Source organism: Takifugu flavidus, chromosome 6 (assembly GCF_003711565.1).
Source record: "Takifugu flavidus isolate HTHZ2018 chromosome 6, ASM371156v2, whole genome shotgun sequence".
Classification (NCBI taxonomy): Eukaryota; Metazoa; Chordata; class Actinopteri; order Tetraodontiformes; family Tetraodontidae; genus Takifugu; species Takifugu flavidus.
Genome location: NC_079525.1, coordinates 5737060 through 5763696, shown reverse-complemented (window position 1 = coordinate 5763696; position 26637 = coordinate 5737060). Strand labels below are relative to the sequence as shown.

General features: G+C 45.1%; 1 protein-coding gene across 2 annotated transcripts; it reads right to left on the bottom strand.

Annotated features, from left to right (window-relative positions):
• Positions 1-1202: 1202 nt before the first annotated feature.
• On the bottom strand, positions 1203-26597 carry mad1l1 (mitotic arrest deficient 1 like 1). Of its 2 annotated transcripts, XR_008950863.1 has the most exons (19): positions 26460-26597; positions 26047-26206; positions 25806-25946; positions 25325-25504; positions 25124-25248; positions 24930-25011; positions 24403-24533; positions 24167-24281; positions 24031-24092; positions 21483-21569; positions 20817-20961; positions 18170-18310; positions 17664-17720; positions 17097-17188; positions 16789-16879; positions 11583-11808; positions 9185-9378; positions 1640-2082; positions 1203-1546 (listed from the first exon to the last, which is right to left on the bottom strand). XR_008950863.1 is itself a non-coding variant. In XM_057034782.1 (18 exons), exons 2-18 carry the CDS (start codon positions 26185-26187, stop codon positions 1933-1935), a joined length of 2160 nt encoding a protein of 719 aa, XP_056890762.1. In that variant the 5' UTR covers positions 26188-26206; positions 26460-26597; the 3' UTR covers positions 1203-1932. The 2 variants fall into 2 exon arrangements, 1 of the variants encoding a protein (XP_056890762.1); XM_057034782.1 differs by having other exon boundaries at positions 1203-2082.
• Between the last annotated feature and the right edge of the window lie 40 nt (positions 26598-26637).

Genomic DNA, 26637 nt, shown 5'->3' with positions numbered 1-26637 from the left:
TACATTTGTGGTGGATTCTTACTGAATTCAATAGTCTAAGTGGATATTTAGAGGTTTTTATGGAGCAAATAGTTTTTTATTTCAAAGAATTTTTACTTGGATTCAATGTGACCAAAAAACAACTGTAAATGAAAGTTTTATCCCACTTTTGTGCTTCAGAATCCAGAAAATAAGGAAAAACCTGCACCATGATGCTTTACTTTAGGCTGCACATGAGAAACGGGAGGAGGCGGAGACACCACAGGTTCGCCTACGAGCCCCGCCGCTCCTGGAGGGCGATTTCCTGTAGACCAGAGGGAGAGGGGTGGTGCCGTGTCACTCAGGGCGTCAGACAGACGAATGGAAGAAAAGAGAGCAGCTGCGGATTTCAAATGAAGAGATGCTGAAATCAATTTTTTTTAAAAGTGCACTGCGGGTTATTAAAGATGGGTTCCACTGCTCGGGAAAGGGAGCCGCATTTCTCAAGCTTAATCCACATTATTAATTAATTGATTAATTCATTATTAATCCACATCAGAGCACAGACACAAAGGCGCCAGCGAGCCGCCACTTTTCTGTAAAGTCCCACTCAACCAGGAAGGTGTGAACGCACACCCGCCTTAGGTCAAAGGTCACAGAAGAACCCAAACAGGTGAAAGCTGTCACCATTAGCCTCCAGCGAGGGGTTTAGCAATATCAGAGATTTATCTGTGAAACTTTTAAGTCAATGTTCCAATAATGAATCACATACTTTTTATTGATACTTCAAATTGATGTCAGTTTTATTACCGCTGCAGACTTCATAAATCAAAAAGAACAAAATAAATCTCTGCCGTGTTTTCAAAGTGTGGGTGTATTTTTTTTTAAAAACAACAGAAAAGCAAGGAGAAAGAGGAGAGAAGGTGGCATTTACAGTACAGGAAGTGTTTTCTCAGGAGACATATGGTCGCACCAGCTGGGGTTCTGTTGTTGCTGCTGTGGTTGGCGGCTTTTATTTCCAGCCCCCGCCTTTTTTTTGTTTGTTTGTTTGTTTCTCGGGTTGATTGCCGTGCTGCCTCGCATCTACTTCTCTAAAAATGACACAGGTTTGAAATAACGGAGAGAACGTTGGAGAAAATCCATGAAGTCTGTTCAAGGATTGTCAAAACAGATTATTCTGTGATTTAGATCAGGTTAGCGTCATTACGCTTAGTGCTAGGAGGGGGGACAAAAGCTCGACAAAGGTGGTTTTGGCAATTTAATAAAGGATCTGGAATCAAAGAACAAAGAGACATCAAAGTTTAATCAAATTCTGAGGCTAATGTAGAAATAAGGTTAAAAACTATCCAAATGCAGATGTTTCTCTGTCAACTGCATGTGTTTGTCACTTTAAACTTAAATGCCTTTACAGCAGTAAAGCTCAGGGATGGCTGTCACATTTACCGTCAAATTTCTCCCAAACATCGAATCAGAGGTTTTAAGGCCCCCCGCTTATCTTCAGGAACTTCAGTTTGAACCTTATTCAATTTCCTCTGGTGATAAAAATGTATGACTCCGGCGGGCGGAGATAAAACACCCTCAAAAACACCTTCCAAGACACGAAGGAGGGAAAAATCACAGCTGCTTGCATTAACCTGCGTTCCTTCATCCATGTGAAGACTTTAATACGAGTGCAGACAACAAGAGGTACTGTCGGACTCAGAATGGGCCTCAAATCCAAACAGAAGGTTCTTCTGCTCCATGACTTTGGAGATAAACTGATGTCCTGCTTTTCCAGGGCTGGTGTGAACGGTGAAGTATGCAGCCAGCTCATCTGATCTTTAGCTTTGAAAGGAGGGAAGAAGCATTTGATCAAACACACATACACACGCGTAGCATTGAGTATGCGTGTCTGTGTCTTAGAAACAGCTGGAGTGGTAAACAAAGTGGGGGGGGATCAAAACAAATCCAGATATTTTGCATCTTTTCACAGCATCAGATGGTGGTTTGTCGGCTGAAGAGGTCAAGGGTCACGGCCGACAGGAAGGCTGGGATGCTCTTCTGGTGATGAAGATGAAGGGAAACCATCTCTCCCAGAGTTTTGGAGAACTCTGTCTCCATGAGTTGCATGCTTCCATTGGAGCCCTGCACACACACAAACACACAAACAGGACCCAAGTAATTTACCACAACCATCTCCAGAGGAAAACATTCAAAGTGAGGATCGCTTAAAGTTGTTGTTGTATACAGGGAATTGCTGTGTCTGTGTGTGTGTGTGTGTCTGTGTGCGTGTGTGTGTGTGTGTGTGTGTGTGTTCACAGCAGGATGAAGGTGTCTAAGTCTGTGTGGATTAATTAAAAGGAATGAGAAGCAGCTCGAGGCGATGGAGTGAAGGAAGAGAGAAATGAGGGATAAAGTAATTAAAGCACTGCTGAGGAGAGGAGAGAAAAGAGGAGAGGAAAGAGGTGAGAGGAGAGAGGAGAAAGGAAAGAGGAGAGAGGGGAGAGGAGAGAGGAGAGGAGAGAGGAAAGAGGTCAGAGGAGAGGAGAGAGGAAAGAGGTCAGAGGAGAGGAGGAGGCGAAAGGAAAGAGGAAAGAGGAAGAGAGAGGAAAGAGAAGAAAGAAGAGGAGAGAAGAGAGGAAAGAGAAGAGAGAAGAAAGGAGAGGAGAGGAGAGGAGAGAGGAGAATGCATGATGCTAAAACAAAGTTAAATGCTGAGAGAGTGAGTGAGTGAGTGAGTGAGTGAGTGAGTGAGTGAGTGAGTGAGTGAGTGAGTGTGTGTGTGTGTGTTTTCGCATGCAAATCTGAGTTGGAGTAACCAGCCAAGAGGCACCTGGTACCTTCATTTTAAGTTTGCAGCAGCCAACCACAGGGTGGGACAGTTGAACCGAACCTATCTGGATGTGGAGCAGAGGGCTTCCACCATCCTGATGAAGTTAAAAAACAGCAACGAAGGCTCATCTGCTGCCTCCGGAAGAGCCAACGTGCTTTTATTGATCTGCTTTCTTTTCTTACGAGGAGAAACTACTTGTTAGGGACACTGCGGGACAGATAAAGACGGCCCGAGGGTCGGATCATTGCCGCTATTGTGCCAGTGTGGGATCGGACTCACTATTACTACAGAGGCATTTATCTACTCTACTTTCAAGAGTCAAACTAAAACTTTCCCCTCTCGGCCGAGGCTGAGGGAGTGTGTGAGCGATGCTCATCTTCTCTCTTCATTATATTCACGTTCCATGGTTAATGCTTCATATCGAGTAAGTCGTGGGAGCAGCAGACGGCCATCACATGGCGTTCTGGGGTCCGCTCATTGATAGCGGCAGGTCAGTCTTCAGACCACCACTTCACTCTGAGGGGCCCGGGTGTGGGGTTCCCCCTCTGAGGGGCAGACTGCGCCACATCACACAAACACAGTCGCACACAAACTTTCTAAACTGTCGGAGGCCTTCAGAACACAGACCATCTACATCAAAAAAGACTGCTTGCCGTTACCATGGAGATCTGTACATCTCCAACACCTTCTGTCTGGCGATGAGGACCAAGCACACCCGGAGGTTCAGGTTCAACTCTGACACGACAGTTTCATCAATCAATCAATCCTATCTTGAGAGAAAAATCACAGATGTCCATTTCATCCCTGAAGTAAAGGAGAAACCTGCAGGATCGACCCCCACAACGTTCCCCACCAGGCCTGGGACTGACAGAGCTCATCATCCGAAGAATGTAATTTCATACACAGAATTCCAATGTGCCGTTTCATGTCATTTCTGCTCGACGGCGGCGAGGTTTTAGCAGCCAGATCAGCAGAGCTGGAGGTCGTTGTTTACAGTTGCAGACAAAAGTTGACGAAAAGTCAAGATGTTTGTGCTTTATTCAAATCGTGACCTTATCAGTGCTGATTCGCAGACGTGCAGACTTTAGACAATATCTGACCTTTTTGAAAACAAGATCTTTGGTACACTTAAAACAACTTTCACACAACGTGAGGAGAAGGTCGATTACCGATCGCAGCCTTATCAACAATTACAAAAATAGAGCCGGAGGAAAACTTCTTTCCCCCCCAGATTAGTGGGAAGAATTAAAGTGGAAAAATCTGCACCTAAACCCTCCGGAGGACGCAGCTCCGCGGCAAGCGGCACCATCCCGATCTTCCCCTCTTTCCATTTGTCTATCCAATTAAAGGAAATCCATACTAAATGGTTTGGAATGCAGGGCGTGGCTTCCAAATGACCTCCTCCAGCCAGAGAGCGGCGCACTGCCGGAATGACAATCAGGCCATCCTTCCAAAAGCCCGAAGGAAATGGCCACGCCCCCCCCCCACGACCTTCTCCCGTTAATACAGTAACACATTAAACTAATAACTGAGGTTCGGAGCCAAGGGAACAGATGGAGCTTCGGATCCTTCAGGGAAACATTCAGATGTAATGATACTGATTATATCTGTGTTTTAATCATCATGGTTCCGAGAAAGGTACAGAGAAGAGCCTACAGAGGAGAACATGCCCAAAAACAGCCATGGAGATGGAGATCATTAGGAGGCTGGGGTGTGACTGGTCCTCCTCTCCCACCATTCCATCTCCAGTAAGGAGTTTCCATGTAGTCACTACTGTAAAGATGAAAACGACTGCGCCTCGTCCGTGTCAGAGCGTCTGTGTGTGACCACTGGCTGTAGTGAGGAGACAACGGTTCACGGATCACTTTGACCTCCATCTTTGTTCTGCGCCACTAACAAGACTTTTCTTCTCAGCTCCCTCACAGCTGTGCACAACTGATTCCAATTCCATTTTTGCCTCTTTGGATTTTCCCTCACACCCACACCCACACACACACACACCCACACACCAATCTCAGCAATAACCAGCCCTGCGCAGTGACGGCTGCAATGAAAATAAAAACAACACAAGAGGCAAATTAACTGAATAATCAAAAATATGCAGATGAATTTGGTTCAATTTAAATGCAGATTCTAGCATTTTCTGCAGTCAGGAGTCAGATATTTGAGGGTGACAGAGAGGGAGACAAATAAATAAATACTCCATCCATATTAATATTGTAATCAACCATTTGTTGAGTGTTTTAGTGTCGTTCATCTCTGAGTGGCACATTACTAGTAGAAAAAGATTCTAGGGGTGTAAAACAACAACAACAATGACAGAGCGGCTCATCAACCTGAACCTGACGAGCATGAATGCAATCAACATGAACTTGGTCCTGAAGTTAAAAAAATATCTAATTGCAGAGATAAACACACATGCATGAAACTTTAGGATGTAAACATCCCGATGTGCTACAATGAGACTATAACCGAACTCAGAATGTAATTAATTCACAATGAAGTACCGTGTTTGTGTGTGTGTGTGTGTGTGTGTGTGTGTGTGTGTGTGTGTGCGTGTGTGAGCATCAGTTTTTCCTCCAACTCAAGACTTTCGTAACCTCAGGTGGACTCCTGTGTTTCAGATGTATCACGTTACCATGGAGACAGCAGACATATGTCCCAACATTGACCAGAGGAGCTACTGACATAAGCAAGTACACGCGCACACGCGCGCACGTACACTTGCACGCCTGCCCTGAGGGGAAGCAGGACAGGAAACTGTCAGGAGAAATCACAGTCAACATTCTCTTCTTTCTTCTTCTGGGATTTTCAACTCCCAGACTTCTCTGAAGCTTTAAGTACATAAGAATCATATCAACTTCAAATTGAGTTAATTTATTCCGTCTTGTACTCCCATCAGGCGCTGTGTTTATTGTTTATTAGCAGCTCACATGTTTATCTTCGTAGCTACCAGAGCTACAAGAGTAAGTGTTTTGTTTCAGGAAGTCTACAAAGTGAAACTGGGTCCCAGCATGCATTGCATTTGCAAGCAGCCACTCATCTGTCCTTTATCACGTCGTATTCATTCTGCCGCCCCCACGCAATCATGAGCTAACACGTGTGTAAACCCCTGCAAAGACACAGACGATCGGGACCCATCCTGCTGGGAATATGAGACAAAACGGATTTGGATGCTAATGGTAGTGTAGCGACTCGTGGATGAAGCCGACACCGAGTTCTGGCAGCCTGAGGATGTGGCAAACAGAATAAAGCTAAGTGAACTCTACGGCCGCGTGGGTGAATTTAGTCCCCATTTGCTGCCATCAGTGGTCGTGTGGTGGAAAACGAATGAGCTCAGATGGGTGAACTGGCTCCACCGTGATCAGTGAATGAATAGTTGAAAGCACAGAACTTTAGCGATCTTGATCCTCTCAAGCAGCCGTCGGGCTACAAGTTACAAACAGCACACTGGGAGAGCGATGGAGTCAGAGCTGAAAAAGAGAGGCAATGATAGCGCGTGTTATTGCAGGAGACGGGAAGGGCTGATTGGTCCCCGTTCGCCTCCCGACTGGCCCTGCTGCTAAAGTCTATTTGGGCTCCGGCAGCAGTTGCTCTGAGAGCATCATGATCCGGAGTTATTAAGATGAAGCCATAAAAGACAAATGACTAAATCGTTGGAGCGCTGAAGGTTTACAGTTCGTCTTACACACATGCGGACGGGCAAACACGCGTTAGCGTGGCGTTAATCATCCCCAAACGGCTGCTAAATCACAGACGGGTCATTAAAGACTCCACAGTGTTCATAAACTGAGCTTCATTAACTGGCCCCTTCCCCAACTCACTCTCACATGCACGCAAAAAATGAGTTTGCTTTGATAAAACTTTAGCATTTTTACCTTCCTGCTAATATGTGAACAATCTCCCACACACGCACACCCGCCCCGTGTCCTCCGTGCGTTCTGTGCTTTACATCCGTCGGTCTCTGGTGAAAGGGCTGCCAGTTAATTGGGACGACATTTTAATGAGGCAGCTTGGAGATGATATCTCCTCCTTTCATTAGGAAAGGAAGATGGTGAAAGGGAGAGAGACGAGCAGGCAGCAGAGGGGAGTCAACGGGAGTGAGGTGAGGGAGATAACGTGGGGGGGAGGAGGGGGGGGGGGGCAGAGAAGTCAGGTCAATACAGGACATTATGAGGATTTTAGTCACCATTGTGGAAAGCAGAGGAGATGCAGTGTGTTTATGTGTTGACTAGCTGATCAATAGCAGAGGTGTGCAGGTCCTCCAGGAGGGCTGCATTTCATTTATCTTTTAATAATAAAAGCTCAGAATACGCGTCTACTGTACATGCTGCTACATAAAGGTGGAGCGACTGTGAAAACTTTAATGGTACTAAACTTATAATCCATAGGTAAATGACGAGCAGATAAAGAAATGTTTATCTCGATCTGCGATGTTAGATAAACTTGCTGTTTATCTCTGTGAGAAAGTAGTGCCTCTGAAAAAGTTCTCCAAGAAAACATCCAGGTAAGTCACACGGGTGAGGTGTTTATCTTGCTGATTAGCAAAGCTTCATAAATATCTAATCACCGATGCTAATCACCCCTCTCACCTACAGGCTGAGCTAAAAAAATACTAATCAACAACTTGCTCCAGAAAGACCAGTGCACATCGACATTTTACACACAAACGCTGCCATCTCTCACACATCCTGTTGTCATTAACAGCAGTTCTCTCTATGAGTAGATGTTCTGTCTTACTGGCTCCTTTCATCAAACGTGTGATTTCATTTGTTTATTTATTCTTATTCTATTTTAAATTCTATGCCAGCTGCTGGAAGGACCAATAATTGAAGGTTACATGAATGCAATCAGACATTTTCATTGCATTTCCACCACAATCTCCCAATAAACTCGAGCTTAATTAGCAGAATAAAAGCCTGGCACAATGAGCCTCAATGAAAGCCAAAGAAATTGTCTGCAAAAACGTGACACATATGAGAAGAGCAAAAAAAAATACTGTAAAAAGAGGGAACACGACAGTTGCAGGTTAAACAGCTTACACCACGGGGAGATTTGGGTGTCGCTGCTAGAGGCGGATATTAGCAGGATTATCTGGCAACCCTGTTGCTGAGGTGAATAACATTAGAATCCTATTTGTAAAGATGTGCGCTTCCTGTCCAAAATCCCCCATTTTCTTACCGGCTTCATCCTACAATTAGTTCGCTTTATATCATCATAACTCAGATTAACTCCTCACAGGGGTAAAAGAGCAACATATGCATATTTTGCATACAGCTTGAGTGCAAGTATTTGTGCGTTTGTGTGTTCCCTGTAGCCTAGCATCAAATGCTCAAACAGTGGAAAACACCCTGAATAATACAATTGGTGTTTGCACTTGCTGGGTGGGCACGTGCGTATAAATCTGTGTGTTCGCTCACCCGTCAAGAGTGGGGTGAGGTGAAGCGTGCTGTGTGTGTGTGCACCTGACTGCAACAGTGTGGTCTATCAAGGCATCAAAACTCTGTGTGTGTCCTTATAGGCCGCCATCAGGAGTTAATCAATATTGACAGTGAATTATCTCTCCTGACAGGGTCACAGGTGGGCTCCATGAAGCATAATTGACATACATGTTCACTGCCCATATCTGTGCTTCTAGTGTTCGAGTCAGCCCTGGGGCAAGGTACTGAGGTACGGGTGCAATCGTCTTGAACGCCACCGATCTAATCAGCGTGCCGAGATAATAAACCTGAGCCTAATTCTGCCGTCATAGTAATACACAGAAGCGACACAGCCATTAGCTGCCACGGCAAAGATCTGAGAGAAACGGTGAGATGGTGAGAAACAAACAACAGGGTGGGAAGATGAGGAGGGAAGGAGACAATGCAAGGAGAGTAGGACAGGATGCTTTTGCTGTAAAGCGACTTAAGGGTTGACGAGAGAGGGAGAAAGACACACACATACACAAACACACAGCACTTTTATTTGGCTCGCTCAATGAGTGCATGGGGACCAGTGATCGATTAATGCAGCCCAGCACTGTGACATTGCCCAGTCATCACACATGAACACACACCATCATTCCTCTACTCGCTGTGTACACACACATTCACACAGTCTACGTGGTGTGGCGCTCCTCTTCCATGCAGGAATGAGTCATTTACATGGTCTAATAGTAGGTGTAATGGTGCAATAACATGGATATAAGAGATAGAGTGAGTGTGTGTGTGTGTTTGTGAGTATGACAGACTGCACAAGGTCAGATGTGCTGGAGAGTCAGCTATCAACACCCAGATTCTAGAGCCTGCAGGGTTGACAGGGTTCCTTTTTAAAGCTCCACACCTCTATGTCAATAATACCAGTGCATTAAAACAAATACACACAAGTCTGTCCCGTTTTACACCACGGAGACACAAGTGTTCCACCTGTACCCACCTTCTTGAAGAGCAGGGAGTCATCCATGTGCTCTGCATAGACAGAGGTGAGTCTGTACTGGTTCTCAGTGGTGATGTCCATCTGATAGCCCGTCAGGATGTAGCAAACGGTGCGGAACTCCTGGATTTTCCTCTGGAACACCTCCTTCAGCCGCTGGTTCTTCAGCTCCGAGCTCTCCATCTGCTTGCGCAAATCTGTAAAACACACACCATGTTGGGAAGAGCTTGTTATGGCGATACCGAGCAGGGATGTAAACGCATCCTTCACAACGTATATTTAATGCTAATGTCAGTCATCACTCATTCATCACAACTGGCTCCATCTTCCAAAGATAAAGCACACTTTTCTCCTCCGCCATCAGCCTTACTCTCCTTTTACAATGCCCTTCACTGCATTTAGTTGCTTCACAGAGCTCTCGTGCGCGCCCCAGCCACACCATTGACCTCGTCTTTTCATCCCAAAATCTCCAAACTTTTGAGAAGCTTCATTTTCTAAAAACCCACATGGGCAGGAGGTTCTAGGCTCTTAAAGTCATTCAGCTCAGGAAGCAGAAGAGTGCTCAAATATGTGCGGCTCAGACCACTTGATTTACAAAACGCCCTGATGCACAGGATTGTGGGTAAAGCAGGGATGTGCATCTCCCAGCTATAAACAGTCATGGTGGAAACTTTCATCCGTGCAAAAGCGGTTTGCAATAATTACTTTGGTTCGAAAAGTCAATTTGAGCAGGCAGGAGGATTAAGTTTGTGAGAGCATAAATGAGTCATTATGGAGGAATTATTCCCAATGTTACCAGTGAGCATGTGTGATTGTGCTTCAATATAATATGAAATTAGAAACCAAGAGGAAGAACATAAGAAGCGCAGAAGCGCCGCTGCCATCTATTCACAGGAACCGAATTATTTCCAACGTGTTATTAAAAAATAGAAAAGGAAACAGCTGGAGGCTGATGTTATCGACACTTAAAAGCCCCCACAGATGTTGGAGGAGTCATTCACGGTAAAACACCAGAATTTCAACTCTAATTAGTCGATAACATCCTCATAAATCTCAAAAACATCCATGACACACACATAAAACTTTCACTTCTGATGGCCCGTTGATTGAAAACAGGGATGTTGTGTTGGGACTGTGGGAAAGTGACCATCTAGGTTGACCTGGATGCTGCTGGCTGAGTTCATGGCTGCCTTATCATCTTTGTAATAATCAAATATAGAAAGTGTTCACTCATTACAACAAACTATTAAGGGTTAAAAACACTCCAGCCTGGCTGAATCCACATTTCTGAGCAGCTACGTTAGTCCTCCAATTCACAAAACGGTGTCCCGCGACGCTCGGAAGAATATATCTCACAAGGGCTGAACAAACTGGTCAAAATTAAGCCTTTGAAAGTGATAAGCAAGCATAATAAGTCCAGCTCTATTGGAGTGCAAAATGGCCCACATTAAAGAAAATTCCATGTCTCTTTAAACCTCTTCTACCAACTTTATTGCTTTAAATCTCGTTACAAACTTAACTGCAGACGTTTAATCCTTTCAGTGGACGTTCGGGCTTGAATAGAAAAAAGCAACGAGCACAAAAATGCGAATCAAAAGTATAATATTGTGTCTGACTTCCAGGTTTTTTGAATCTTCGGAAATATTATTCTTATCACGCCGATAACACTGGTCTAAATTCACACTGTAATCAGTAAGAGATAACCTTCAAAGGTCTTTAAGATAAAGAATTTATTATTTCAACTTTCATCTATAACTTTGTGTCAGTTTTAAACAAATGTTTAGGGATTTTTTTTAAGTGTTTTTTCTTTTATGAATAAAGTGATTGCATCTGAAAAACAATGGAAGAGTTTTTCTTTTATCTTAGAGATGAAACCCGCGGGTCTGGAGATAAGTGCAAATATCCCACAAAGAGTCTGAAAGATCTGCCGAGAGTTTCCAGTCTCACGCGGCGGCCGGAGTCTCCATTAATATTCAGAGCAAGAAAAAAGAGACAGAAACAAATATAAACTGATGATATGATAAGCAGAGACCAAAATCAGAGGACGTCTTTAAAGAAAAAGGGGGGAAAGAAGAGAAACGACAAATGCAAGTCCGGAATGTGCATCACGGAGAGGAGACGTCAGCTGTAACAGCACCATCGCGACACCGTTAAACCAGTGCCGACTGACTGGTGCTGCCCATCTGGTTTAGGGAGGCAGCGGGGAGGCTCCCGGTCTGGGTCCAGGTCAGTTGGGCTGCAAAATGGTTGGAGAAACAGCAAAAACCCAAAGCAGAGGAAGGTGTGTGGTGGTTGCTACATGGAAATGCCAGCCGAGTCAGGGAAAACCCTGTTATCTGGCCTCTGCGGGTAAAACAGCCCCGGCGAGGCTGTGAAGGCGGATCTACACCGAGGGTCTTACCGAGCACCTCCTTCGACGGCGGCAAACCGAGGCCGAGGTTCGGCACGATAGAGTCGTCCTGCGATTGGACCAAAGAGCCCCCGTCCTGCAGGGACCGTACGAGTTCTCTGAGACGTGTCACTTCCTCCTGGATGGTCTCCATTTCCTGCTGCCGCTGTTGCTTGGCAACAGAGGTAGGGTTCATTTTGAGGTGGAGAACTCGTGTTTTCAGCGGATCATAGTCTCCCTAAGACAAGAAGAGAGACAGAGGCAGGAATTAGGGATTTGAGGAGTTTTAAATTGTACTTTGGGTTGAAATTTAATTAGTTATATCTACATATTTAGCTGTGGGACTGTTCATGCATGACAAGAATTTGATGTTACTCAATTAGACCAAGCTATAAACCGGTATAACTGCATAAACCATAACCTTTCAATAGAGAGAGAGAGAGACTCCATTCCTTCTTTTGCTTTGTTACATCTAGACAGACATTTAGGCCATTTTATAAATCCCCAAAACTGCAAATCACCAGTTGTTTACAGTTGCTGGACTCAATAGAACGGTGGAAACAGGAGTCTTAGAAGATGCATCTTCTCTCAATCTATAGAAATCCCATCAGTTTACTTGTGTTGTTCTTAGTTTGGAAGAAAAAAACTATCCTAAGACAAAAAGTGCAGAGATTAAATAGAGGGCCCCTGCCCTCACTCCCTGTGGGCTGTTTTCTTCTATTGATCAGGTTAAACTACATTTCAAGTTCTGAAACCTAACTGCCTGCAGATAAAAACTCAGGCGAGCGAGAAGGCTGGCTTTATCCTGCAGAACCAGCAGAAGCTTTCATTCTTCCAATAATTCTACAATGGGAGTATATAGCGCAAATATGCTGCACATAATGTCATTGTGACCAGAGACGTGTGATTATTTGTGATTTCACAAGCTTCTGGAAGCAGAATGGGAGCCAAAGCGTTCCATTATAAAGTTTGTCTTTAATGGAAATGTCCCGTAGTCGTGGGTTGGGGCAAACAAACACCATCATCATTCACATTTGGCCCCTGCAGCTCTATGAACGTCAACCTGAGGCACCACTGGGGACAATGAAACCTACTCCAAGAACAACAGCAGCAACCTGAACCGTTTATATGACACAAAGTGAGTAAGTAAACAGACATCCAGCCAGAGAATGAGATCATTCTCCTGGGGTCACAGAAGGTCACGGTGGACTGAACCACCACAGCATTTCTCATCGGGCAGCTGGTTTTCTTTTTTAAAAGTCAGGATATTTCACTGACTCTGCAGTTTGCGAGGCTGACGATAGAAGATTTACAGCTGCACCGTGAGGCTCGGTGATTCATTAAATGGGAAACTTTAGTAATAAGTCTGATTAACAAATCTACCCCTGAAATATGATGAAGACACAGATCGATGCAAAGCACATTATTTCCTTCCATCATGTTGGTTCTCCCTCAGTCTGAGGTCAGAGCAAATGGAGGAGTCTATCTGAATCCACCCACACGCACACAGGCACACACACACGCACACAAAGGCTATAATTACTGGCTAAATTAAATTCCATACAGCCTGAAGCTGGGTTCTTTAATACAATACAGGTATAGATTAGATCAAGAGAACAGGGCAGAAAATGGAAATATGTAAACGAAAAATATCTGTCAGAAAAAGAATAAGATGAAAACTGGATGACAGAATGTTTACATGCATATGAAAGACAATTTAAAGGGGAAACGAACAGTCTGTCTGTAAATAATAAGCCTTTGGAAAGTGGCCAGCACATCACATTTATTCAAGCGACGGCTTGTTTGGTTTCTCCTAAAATCTTTATCTATATATGGAGGTTTATTCAGGGATGTATCTGTTTGTGTGTCGGCAAGACAGAATGAAAGGCCCGGCTAATGGAGCCAGACAAAGACCCTGAGCACAGAACCAAAAATAAAATTAAAGTCCTCAGACCACAAACAAGGAACTGTCAAAAATAACCACATTATGGCGGTCCACCATTTTCCATGTCTATATGTTTGGATATTTGGACTGAGCTCAGGATGGGTGTGTGTGTGTGTTGGGGGGGGCAGTGTTTTCACTGACTGCACAACAGCACAACATTTATCAGTACCCAACAAAGTGTTGGGAAATGTGACAAACACTAAAAATACACACAACCCATCTTCCATAGAGAAAGAGAGGTGTAATTACTCCATGCAGGACTGCATTAAGCAGGTGGTGCACTGCCCGTTTATGTAATATAATTTTGTTCCTTGCTACAAAAGAAAATGTCAGATTGCAAATGGATTTTAGCAGCATTTCTACAGTATGTTGGTGAGTGCATGTTTGTGTGTTAGTGCCTTTCTTACAGCCTGGGGCAACAAGATATCTTATTCATAGAACAACAATAACAACACATCTAATACCAGCAAGCAGGGTCTGCTTTGAAAAGCAGGGGACACAAAGAGAGCGGGGACATAAGTCCAGTGTGTTTCTATCAGAACCTAACAAATCCCTCTCATGATCCATATAAACTCCAACTACAGCAACCCTGAGGAACATCTGAGCCCCTGATGGAACAGTTGAAACGTTCATGGCAAAAGCGGGTCATGTTATAAAATAGCAGGTAAAATAGCTTAAATCACAGTTCTATTTGCCAACTCCGCTGCCGTGGTTACGGCGAGCTCATGCTGTAGATTGGTGGCTGACCAGTTCTGCTGTTCTGCTGAGGCTCTAACAGAACCACAGTTGAATCACAGCAGAGGCCACGCTTCATTGCTTTGCCCCCAATGGCTGAAATTAAGGACAACCTGCAGGATTCAGCCCACATTGTGGGGAGAGCCTCTTAAAGAGACCCCAGAGAGGTCAGGGGTCCTTGGTGGAATGAACACAGAAACTATTTTAACTTGAAAGGAGCCAGTTCAATTCAATCTTTATTTATATGGCACTTTTCATACACTAGGTAGCACAAAGTGCCTCACAAAGGATAAAAACAGCAAAGAGAACAAGAGAATCAAGAAAAAGGACACACACACACACATGCATACAACACACTTACACACACACCCACACACACAAACAAGCTGAGACAAGCTGAGACATGGCTGGGCACCGAGACCTGAGGCGAAGGAGACGCCACCTTTGGAGGCCCACCAGGCCCAGGGAGGTCACGGTCTGTGACCACAGGTGGTACTGCCACAAAGACCACCCCGACCCGGACAGACCGGAGGCTCCACACCAAAGCACAGAGCCCCCTAACCACCCAGGCCAGGGTCGACAATGGGACAGCACCTCCAGCGGTAGACCGGAAACATCTCCCAGCCTGGCAGGCCCCCATGAGGAAACACCATGAGGAAACACTGGAGCTAAAAACTGAAGGACTGAAACAGTAAATGGGATAAAAGGTGTAAAGACTAAAAACTGAGAATAAGAACTGAGGGAGTAAAACAGTAAAAGTATCAAGTAAAATAAGGATAAGACATAAAAAAGCATGAGAACATAAAAGAAATTAAAAACAATCAGAAAATCAATTAAAGGCCTGATTAAAAAGGTGTGTCTTGAGCCTCTTTTCAGTCTCTGCGGCCCTGAGGTTCTCCGGCAGGCTGTTCCACAGTCGGGGACCATAATAACTGAAGGCCGCTTCCCCGTGCGTTTTAGAGCTCACATGTGGAATGGTTAAAAGGCCGGTGCCGGAGGACCTCAATGAGCAAAACCACAGTGAGACCAGTAACACTGGAGGGCTGACTGGTTTAGCCCGTCTGTACGACCCACTCCAAAGCACGCTTTCCAGGCCTATTTTGGCAAAAGTCTCGGTTAATGGGGGGCATCGTAGTTTACTTGGAGGGGAGTTATGTTTTGATGTAGCTTTAGAGCACAATCCAATACAGCATTAACTGAGCGCAGGACAACTTTCTCAGGACAACACTCTCACACCAGCGAGACTGAATCATACACAACAATGTGCTGAAGTGTATAACTTCTACAGTAACAACCTTGAGAAGTGTGCCTCTCAGGTGCTAAGAGGATGAGTTATTTGAAGGATAAAAGATGTCTGCTGGGCTTGGTTTGTTTGCTGAACCAAAAAAATTGGAAGTTTCCTTCCTACCTCAGAAACACAGTAAATCCAGACTTTTATAAAAGAGACGAATGGTCCCCCAGGGCCACTGAACACCTCCGAAGAGTGAGTGTCCATTACATTTCTTTAGAGCGGAGGATGAAGAGCCCATATAATGAAAACCATAAACACGAGTGCTGAAAAATTGGTAGAATCGGCAAAAGCTGCAGAAGAGCTGCGCCACCGCGATCCCTCCATTGCGAGAGGCAGAAAACCGACCTATTATTTTCCATTCTCCACACAGGCACCTAAACTTGCCCGATAAACCCACGATACCCAACAAACGAGACATTACATACATTTCCACCCATTTTCCATGAAAATGGTTTCACGTGCTCATTAGCGGATTCACCCTTATTAAAAATAAGAGACTTTGAGGCAATCGGCTCTGCGCTCCGTCTGATGTGGGGCTCCTGGTGTGCAACAGACCATTGAGGTGTTAACTCCTGAGAGCTGATCCAGCTGACTGTACAACCTTGAATCCTGCGCCCATATAGACCCCTTCTATGCACTCTCGCTTGGCAATTTCCCTAAAAGCGTTTGTCATGCTTGAGGACACACAAATTTCTTTCAGCCCTCTGGTAAGTGAAGCCAACACACTTGCCCACACACGTTTCATTAAAGACCCCGAGTAGGCTCAGTTTTTCACAGTGCGGGTCAGGGGAGTAATAGAACCTGAAACTAAAGAAGCTTTCTGAAGAGAAGGTGAAACGTCTTCAAGAAAACCCTAACAAGTCCTGTCAAGCAGAGATCTTATTTGGATAATCTGAAACACACACGGATATTTGTTCTACTACCTTTGTGCGCTCCGAACCCCCTTAACCACAACTAAACATCTAACCCTCACCTAAACCAAGGGTCTATTCTCCCAGCAGGTCTAAGACTGTGCCGTCCACCCAGTAAAGGATGACCAAATCAAGACGGTTTTAACTTTTTCACTAAGCAGCGCTGAAATCACACATGGGCCCAATTGTGTTAGGAAAGAGCCTGGAACGAGTTTCTGAGAATGTGTCTGCGAGGAGACATGCTAAGGCTGCTAGTGGGGCTGCTAAAGTGGTTCCTTTGCGCCACAGAACTGAATCCATCAAGGAAAACAGCTGGAGAAAACATCTTCTGCCTACCTGAAGGTTGTGTCTCTCGAGCCTCATTTCCAGATTGTTGTTCTGTTCCTCCAAACGCTGACGGTCTGCCTCCAAATCTTCAATTTTCTGTCTGCAACACACACACGCATACACACACACACTCTTCCTTATTTAACAATATCAAACACGCAGATGTACACAGCTGGGTGAATAGGTTAATCCCAAAGACACCCACAGCCATTTGGTATGGAGGAGCTAATCCTGTTCGCTCTCTTTGTGCATGAATCTTTTATATTGCTGGCTTTAAATTGGTGGTTGCGTCAGGTTGTGTGTGCGTCTGCGTTTACCTGAGAATGCTGAGCTCTTCTTTGGTTGCTGAACAACTGCTGTCAGCATTAGCAGCTTGCTGCTTCTTTACAGATTCCAGCTCCAGCTCTACCTGGGCCAGAGGAGAAAAGGGGGACATTTGGACATGTGCCGTTTAGAGACCTTTAAGATGGAGATAACGCCAAAGAACATCTTTTTTCCAGTCACTGTCGGCTCCTGACAGACGTTCAGCCTAATCTTGTAAATTTAGCTCCTGCTCGACTTCCCTCACCGTCTGCAATCGTCTCTCATTTCCATTTTTACTCTTTTTTTCCTGGCAGCATCTTTCTGTTTTCTCCACTCATCCGCGCTCTCAGACCCCACATGGATGAGTAATTACAATTATCCTAGGCAGGTGGGTTTCACACATCACATGCTGTGTTGAGATTAGTCAACTCTCCTTCTTTTTGCTGATTTTATACATTTTGCAAACAACTTGTGGTAATTTTTTTCATAATTCATTTAAGAAAAATATAACATCTAACCCAACAGCACAGTTTCTATTAAATAAAAGCACACCCAACTGCTGACATTTGAAAAATCCTTACTGTTTGCAGCTGCAGCTTCAGAGTCCCCATCTCTTTGTGTGTTTTGTTCAGCTCAGCCTAAATAAGGAAAGGAAATAACAAATGGGATGAAAAGTTACAGATGCCGCCAAAAAAAATGATTTTCTGTCCTGACCCAGCTGATATACAGTATCGACAGACACAGAGCATCTAGAGCAAGGAGGAGAGGGAGGCCATATTTTATCAAGAGTGCAGTTCATTCACTCCGCTCGCTCCGGGGTTGCTCAGAGTAGCCTTCTGCTGTGAGTGCAGTTTCATCAGTTGCGGGAGCAGATAGCTGTCACTTCCACCACTGAGCCAGAGCGCCGAGCACGCTGACAAATAGAAGCCGAACGGCTCATATTTACTCTGTCCTCACCTATGAGAAATGTGCCTCAACACCGAAAGGACCAACAGTTAAAGCGCTTCTCGAATGTAGCTTTGAGAAGAAAACACTGCTGTAGGGGGGTTAAAGCAAGGTGAGGAGCGTTTGAGTGTGGATCACGCACCTCCAGCTCTACGTTGTGGTTCTGCGTCCTCTGGAGCACATCCTCTGCCTCCTTGAGCCGTTTGCTGAGCTGAGGAGAGTACTCAGTAGAGCCCAGCTCGCTGTCGTAGGATTCAAGTATGGCGCGCATTCCATCACGCTCCTGCAACAAACACGCAAGGATTTGAAGCAGGGACCCTTAACAACATTAACAGCTCACGATGGGAGAAACCATAAACAGCGCTGTTCAAAGCTCTTAAGTGCGGCTGGATTGTCTTTTTGCAGGACTGCGATTCTCCAACGCGACAGCAAAGTCTTCTCAAATGAGAAACATAGTAGGAAGTAGATGCACTTCATACATCCACAGAGTGACAAGAGGAGCTCCGGGTTGTGCTTATTTGCATTTCTCCTCGTCTGTTAAATCAAAGGCAAATATCTTTCTGGGTGAAGGATGAAAAACCATCAAATTTGTATCAGAGCGACATGACAGAGACGTGTCTTTTCTGTACAAGCCGTGTAAACGTGCTCCGAGGCGACACGTTCTCCCTCCTGACGGATGAACAGGCTGAGGTGCCGGAAACACACGGCCACGGAAGAAAATGGAACAGCAGAGATGAATATCATTACAAGATGAAGGCAGCTCGGTGGGTTTCATCACAGTGACCATTGGTGTGTGTGGGGGAGCCGGAGAAGGTGCGGGGGTGGGGACGGGAGCATCATGTGGTGGTGGTGGTGGTGTTCTGCCAGAGGAAGGACTGGTGCACCTCAGAAAACAGATGGCATCAAGAGGAAGGAACATGATGTGGAAATACTGAGGCAACATTTCAGGACTTCAGCCAGGAAGCTGAAGGTTGGCCATAAAAGCATCTGAGGACAACAAAAACTAAAAGAGCCCGACCTCAACAGAACACACGTTGACAGATACAAAGGTCTACGGACAGATGTTTAATGATCCATATTTAATGCCTGTGGATGGGCCTACCATACTCAGGCTTCTCTGCATTATAATACCCAGAACGTTGTATTTTGAGAGGATCAAACCTTCTCCGAAACATCACAAACAGCCTGATTAAGACCCCTCTTGAATTCGGCCGCTGAATATTCAGCAACCTCTTAAAAAAACAACCCACTTCATTCAGAACAGACTGACAGAAGAGAGATTAAAGTGCTCTCAAACGGTCTGGGACGCAGGAAAACAGAATATTTATGATTTATCTAAAAGCAGAATGTATGAAAGAATTCCTGGTTAAATATATTTGTTCTGACATGGTTGTATCATTCCTTGTGGACAGGAATTGAATGGAGACAGGAGGAAGATCTACATGGAGACAGAATGAACAGAATACTGTATTAAAAGGAACAATCGCAGCCAGAGGTCAGCGTGTCTCCGGCAGCGGCCGAGTCGCTGCATCGGGCCCTTTGGCTGGTTATTCTCAGAACCAATGAACTCACTAAATCTAAATCAGAAATCTGACTGCATTTCTTTGATAAAAGCTCCAATTTTAAAATAAACAGCGAGGGGGCAGACTGATAAAAGTCTCATTACGCTTTTTATCATCCATTTTTTTCTGAAATTGCTTTTATGTCAACTGTTTTATCTATTGGGTACAGATCTGACTGCCTCTAGTGGGTCAAAGACTCGGGCCTACAAAATACGGGAGATTAAAAAAGTACACATTGAAAAAATTGAACAGGTCAACGGTTGCATAATGGAAGAGTTGCCCCGTAGCACAGGACTGAGGATAAAATCCGTTTTCCTCTCCAACTCCTTAATAAGTGCTGTCAAGGTGCAGCTGAGCACGGTGCTTAATCATCATTGATTTACCTGCCAGTGTGTGGCTGCAGTCGCTCACAGACGGAGGGCCAGGAGCCGGGCATCCGCACGTCTCAGACCTCGAACGCAGAACTGATCGACGCGAAATGAACCGACAGCGATTCTGATCGATTCATTAGCGCCTCTCGAGCCCCCGATTACAGCAAAGACTGGCTGTTGGATCCTTCTGTGAATGTGTTTTAAAATCCTAACCGATTTCATTGGGCCAAAACAAACCCTAAAAGAATAAGAGCTTGTGACTGAAATTAGTCACGCCAGACTGGGTCCTCAGTGAAGTGTAAGCTGTTAAAAGTGGTTCTTATCTTCATGTTTGTAGCCAGCTTAGTTACAGTGGTGGTAGAATGTATGTGTGTGTGTGTGTATGTGTGTGTTCATGTAAGATTTGTGTACGAAAAGGCTGAGCATGATGACCCAGGGAGTTAAACACACAGAAAAATCAATATCAAAGGGAGGTCTAGCCTGAACTGCTGAGCAGAAGGGAAGACCGGCGGGAAGACCGGCGGGCAGACCGGGAGGGGGGTGGGGGTCACATGACATTTGTTTACCGATCACAGGTACGGACAGGTAGGGGGAGCAGATTAGAAAATCTGTGCTGGCTTTGCGATTTAAGTCGTCACAGTGAATATCAGTGAGCACTCTTCCGTGAGCATTTGTATTTAACGGCACCACCACGGGGGAGGGCGCTATCTAAACGAGTCCCTCATCTGTGGGCCGTGTGGAGGTCGTTCGTGTGTGATCTATGGATTAATCAGAAATCATCATCCCGTTTCTCCTTGGGACAGTGGCTAAACCACTTTCTGTGACCAGAGACGGCGAGCGACGATTGTCGGGTCACCTTGTTTAACAGCATCAACCTCTTCTGAAGTCGGCGAACGAGCGTGTCCTGCAGCTCCCTCTTCTTCTTCTCCTCCAGAGTCTTCCCGCGCTGCTCAGAGAGCTCTGCGCAAACATCAGAATGTGATCGTTCGGCACTCCTCACACTGGAGAAGAGAAAAAAGAAGTGTGTGGGTCAAGAGTGACACTAAATTTGCTCTATATCTGATCCAAAGGACAGGGTGATAATAGCTCCGTTTACCCTTCCCACTAGCTCAAATACCCCCTAATACTTCATAACAGGCCCCAGTGTGCTGAAAGACATTTGCCAGCTAATAATGTGGTTTGCCGATGTACTCAGCTGCTGCACAAACACACAGGGGCATCGCCGCTGCCACCACCATCACCTCTGCCTCGAAAGGACAAGTTTAATTAACAACAGATTCCCACTCTCTCAATCTCTGTCTCTTAGACATAGACATGCAAAACACACACCAACGGTTACTATCGGGAGCACAATTAGAAGCTGGACCGGTTTAATTAACTTTGTGACAATTAATGCCTTCTCGGAGATACGCTCTAAAAGATAAAGGAGAGAGGGGGAAGAACACGGCAGGAAGAATGAAAGGAAATAGTCTGCAGGCTAGGAGACGGATGATGTGTCGGTGTGTGTGACTGAGATGGTTACCGGCTGTTGAGTGTGTAGTTCTGCTCTTTGAGAGCAAATTCTCTCTGCTGGATCTGAATCACCTCCCTGGACAGATCCTCCGGCTTCCTACAGACAGACACACAGAGAACAGTTAGCATCCAGGCTCGTACGCTCAAACACACTCGCTGCAGCGCACAATGAAAAATCAATACACCCGAGAGAGCAAAGAGGACAGAACGGATCAAAACGGCGGCTTTTACATATTCTTTTGTTGTTTTGGCAGAGGGGGGCTGTGAAGTGAATCCACATTAGCGGCAGAGGCAGAGATGCTGGGAGGATACTGGGTTAAACACTGGTCACGCTTGTGCAAAACAAACTCTCTCTGCAGGAGAGATTGATAGATTACAGAGCACACAAAGGCCCACCTTGTAGAGGGCGGCGCCAGTGGATAAGGTCACATGGTAGGACGGAGCTGAAGCTCTGCTCTAAAAATCGGAGCTTGAAAAGTCACACTTCTGTCACAGTGGCGACCACAGGAGGGGCAGAACACAGGTTCCCGCTCCTCTCAGTCCATCTCAGCACACACTTGCATGTTTAACAAACATCCAACGGAGACCTGGAAACCAGGTCAAGCACCGGGAAAACGTGATGAATCAAAATGTTGACGTGTGAACGGGGTGAAGGTTGAGTGGCAGATTTTAACGCGCTTCCACTTTCGCCAGACGGAGCCCGAAGTATTTAAATAATCTCATGACTAAATTATGAGCCCATGAATCATTAACTAAATCATTTTTGTACCCAAAGTAGGTATTTCTGCACCGCTAGGAGCGTATAGGGATTAGGCTTCTGCTAAGCTTATTTGAAAGTCTCTTTTTCTGTGTTTGGCTGTTTTTTGGGGGGTTATTTAGGGGTAAATGAGACATATCTGTTGACTCTGCTTTGCCATTATTGAGAAAGATATTGTAAACTACCAGGGGAAGAGTTAAATAACCTGGACAACAATTTCTGTAATTTAGGCCAAACTTTCACCCCTGTTTGTCCATTAAATGCAAAAAAGAGCGCGTTTCTATTAAGTATTGTCAATGTTATCAGTCTATAACAGAAGGAACTAAAATCAACACCAGCAATCAGCCAAACTGGCAGATTCCAGGTTCACCACCAGGGAGCTAGACTGATGGTCACCGGCTGTTGTTTTGGTTATTTTGAACACCACAGTCGTCTGATAAGAGCCTAAATCCTGGGTTGTGAGTGATGGACCCAACCTCAGTGCCAGTGTTCATTAACAACCCTTCCTCAGGATGTTGTTCCCCGTCGGTAATATGAACGCATAATGTCTGTCGGCAGTCAACGGAAGCCAAGCGTGGCGCCGGTTATCAACAAGCTGCAGCGAGGGGGGGAATATTAACAAAAATATGTTAGTGTGCAACAGCAGGAAACAATCCTGATGAGACATTTACCATTTAATAACAGAGAAGATGCCTCAAAATGGGCTGCTATCAGAAAATTTGTTGTGTTGGTGATAATATTAGCGACAATTTTCTGTTCAAGCTTGCCAATTATGCCGTCCAAAATTAGTATATGGAAAAAAAGAGAGAGGAGAATTGCACGCCGTGAGAAACACCGTAAAGAAACTAATCAAATAATTACCTACATGGCCGTCACTAATGCGCCAGGATGAATCAATAGCAATTTTCCCTCAACATTGTTGAGTGAAATTAGAGTGGGAAATGTGCTGAATGGAATTCTCCCGCCTGCCGTTTGCATCCATATCACTTGACTGTCAAGAAAACTACATCCTGAAAATTAGCGCCAACACAAAGGTGTCTTTAACCTTTCTGTCGGATCGCTATCGGTATACAGCTTAATGGCCCCACATTCAGAAGCCATATATTCATGCGTTTCCCCCAGCAACAACGACATGATGTCACATCTTAAAGATTTGATCTCTAACGTATTCAGGATTAGAGCTTAGGCTGATGTAAAATTGGACGATGAACAGCCTGAATGTTCCTGTGTCCCATCAGCCCTTATGAGCAGAGTTCTAGCGTCTTGCTTGGTGACAACCTTTTATCAATAATTGTTAAAGTATATTTGTTTCTTTTTCATGCCCTCTAGGAAGTTGCAACACAACAAACACACACACATACACAAAACAGGTCAGCAAATCAGTTACTGGTTGGATGTGCTCATTTAACTTAGTTTCCATCAGAGGCAGAGTTAATCACAGAGAAAATTGTGTGTGTCAGAGTGTGTGTGTGTGTGTGTAAGAGAGAGGGTGAGAAAGAGTGAGAGAGAAAGAGAGAGAGGACAATAATGCAGTTTGTTTAGAGTAGAGATCTGCTCCACTGCTCACCGGGAAACGTGCAATCATTCTCTCATTATATTTTGACTGGAAGCGCTGAGACACATTCAGCGTGCGTGTTCTCACGCACGCACAAAACCCACCCCTCTGTATACTGAATGTATCGTCCAAAGGGCTGAGGCCCATGATGTAAAATGACCAGAGCTCCCCCTAGCGGCGCTGATGAAGTATGGCGGTCATTCCTGTCTATCTGATGAAGGATGGAGCTTCAGGTGATCATCTCACCTGATGTTGAGTCCGGTAGACTGGCCCAAATTTTCCCAGGCTTGGAGCTTCTCTGCCATCCTCTGAAAATTAAAAGAGTAAAATGCTGTTTTTCGGGCAGGTACATCACTATTATTTTAATGATTGGTGATTTTACATTCTTCTCCAGCTCCATATTGACCAGGTCTTCCTTCATTTTTTCCATCCTCTCCAGCTTCTTCCTCAGCCCTTCCACCTCCTCCTTCAACAGGCTGCAGTTCTCTCTGCTCTCTCTGTACATAAGATAAGACCATTAAATCATATTTCATATTCTTGGCATGGCACACACACCATCTGTATGCTCATTTAAAAGAGATTTTTGTAGTCCAGTCTAAACATGAGAATATTTTTGACCTGAGAAAACTGTTATCCTCTCTAAGGTTTTTCAGCTCCTTTTCCATCCCGGGAACTCTTGCCAACTCCGATTTCACGGTCTTCATGATGGCGACATCTTGTTCCTGCAGGGCCAGACGCCTCTCCAGCTCCTGCCATGAAAGCAGAAATCAGCCGGAAATAAATCAGAAACAGCTGCAGAGAGTTCACATGTAGTGCAACTTGCAGCACTCTGATTCCTAAGAGGTTTTTGGCTGAATCCACACAGGTCCATGGGAATGGGTCGGAGAAGTACTGGTCATTTATCATGATTGTTTAAGTGCATGTTTTCAAACAGTAGCTTTTTAAGTTAGGCCAGTTACCAGTAACTGCCGCAAGGATTAGTAACCTTTGACCCTTTGGGTCTCCGTTATTGCCCATTAATCATTCACAGAAAGGGTCAGGAGGTAATCATAACCTTTGACCTCCAAAAAGAAATGCCACGATTAAAACTGCAAATAAAGTTCAGAGAACTCTAAATTTAAACATTTCTTCCTTTGTGTACACACCTTAATCTTTATGACGTGGTCTGAGCAGGTGGACTGGGTGGCCTGGAGGCTTTGATACAGCTGAGAAACATCTTGATACTTCCTGAAACAGAAAGGGCAGATCGGAGACGTCACTCAGCTGTGTTTTAGTGCGGTCGGTCTAAATCCAAGAGCATTAAAGCAGTGGCGGCGGCAGCAGTAGGCCGTGTCTGTACCGGCGCTGTAAATCTAGCTGCTCCTGCAGTTCCTGGTTTTCCAGAGTCTGAGCACAAATTGTACAGTCCTGATTCTGAATTTTCTGCTTCAGTTCTCTGACCTCATCCTTCAAAGTGCTGACAGTCTGGGAACAGGAAACAGAGGGCAGAGTAAGAAGGGAGACGTGAGGCGGAGGGACAAATGCCGCTGTGTGCGTTCACCTGGTTAGCGGAGCTCAGTCTCCCATCACGGTCCTCCAGTTTCTTGTTCAGGGCCTCCAGGTTCTTCCAGAGAGCACGGTTTGCATCTCCTTTCTCCGTCAGGTTCCTCTCCATCTCAGATTCCCTCTCCTTCAACTTTTTGATCTGAGCCAGTAGTTCCTGGTTACGGTCAACTTCGTGCTGTAACGCGATGACAAGAAAGTTTTTTTTCTAGTTTTGTCATGGATCAGCAACAAACCTGAGGAAGCATCCAATCTCCTAAATTAATCATGGAAGGTCAGTGCTGGACACAGGTTCTGAAATCTGTTTCACAGTATTCAAGTATTCCAGTGATCTTGGCCTGCTTTCGCCTCCATTTCATCTGGAGAATTTAACCTTACATTATGGTAACACCAGCTGAAGAAGCATTTAGTTATGTGTGTGCTTGTATGTGACACAAAAATCACATGACAATATGCCAAAACCAGGCGTGCTTGTGTACCTCCAGGGCCCGAGTCCGGTCTGAAGCAGCCTTCTCCAGTTCGAACCGTGCTCGTTTGTGACTCAGCTCCATTTGCTTCTTCTCCTGGTCCAATTGCAGGTACCGATTGGTAGAGTTAAGTCTATCTGCAGCCTCCAACAACTACGGGTTTGAAATAATAATGAGGATGCAGATAGACCATCAAGCACTATATGCACAATAGCACCGTTCCAGACCACTGATGGTGCAGGCTCACGCATACCTCCATGCTACGCTTGTATTGTCCCTGCAAGGTTCCACTCCCAGGTCGCTCTGTCAGCCGCTGCTGAGGTTCGGTTCGGCTGATGAAAGAATTGAAGGACTTCAGGGTCGTTAACACAGTGGTGTCGTCTTCTAAGTCCATTTTCTGGTTGATTGTGCACCTGATGAAACAATAGTTCCCAAAATAAGTTAGACAGACGACGTGTCGGCTAAAAACATAATAAAAAGTGTTGCGGCAGCTGATGTGCATTCATGCATCTCTTTATGTCAATACTTTCAAGTGGAGCACTAGAAGCTGTTGCACTTATGCGAGACAAAAGCTAATGTTTTGCTTTCTTAAATAACTGTTTAGATCTAGTAAAGAAGCGCAACTTAGTAAGATTCGTTGAAGACCATTGAAACGCTTGTCCTCACCTCAGATGAGCAAGCTCGTTGGTAAAGAGTTGTAGTTTTGGGGTAGATAAGTTTACTGCTATGCTAGCGTGTTAGCCACATTGACCAACAGATCTGCAACCGGAACCCGATCTGCTCCTCATCACCTCTGCGCATGCGCTAACTTCTACGCACGCGCCAATATTTTCAGACGCTATTC

What these genes read in the sequence shown, in the direction of transcription:
- mad1l1 (XM_057034782.1), bottom strand. Translation starts at nt 26,187, where the DNA reads ATGGACTTAGAAGACGACACCACTGTGTTAACGACCCTGAAGTCCTTC. An exon ending in TCGAGAGACACAACCTTCAG is followed by an intron (nt 11,809 to 16,788) that starts GTAGGCAGAAGA and finishes TTCTTGTCTTAG; the next exon opens with GGAGACTATGATCCGCTGAA. An exon ending in GCCGTCGAAGGAGGTGCTCG is followed by an intron (nt 9,379 to 11,582) that starts GTAAGACCCTCG and finishes TGTGTTTTACAG; the next exon opens with ATTTGCGCAAGCAGATGGAG.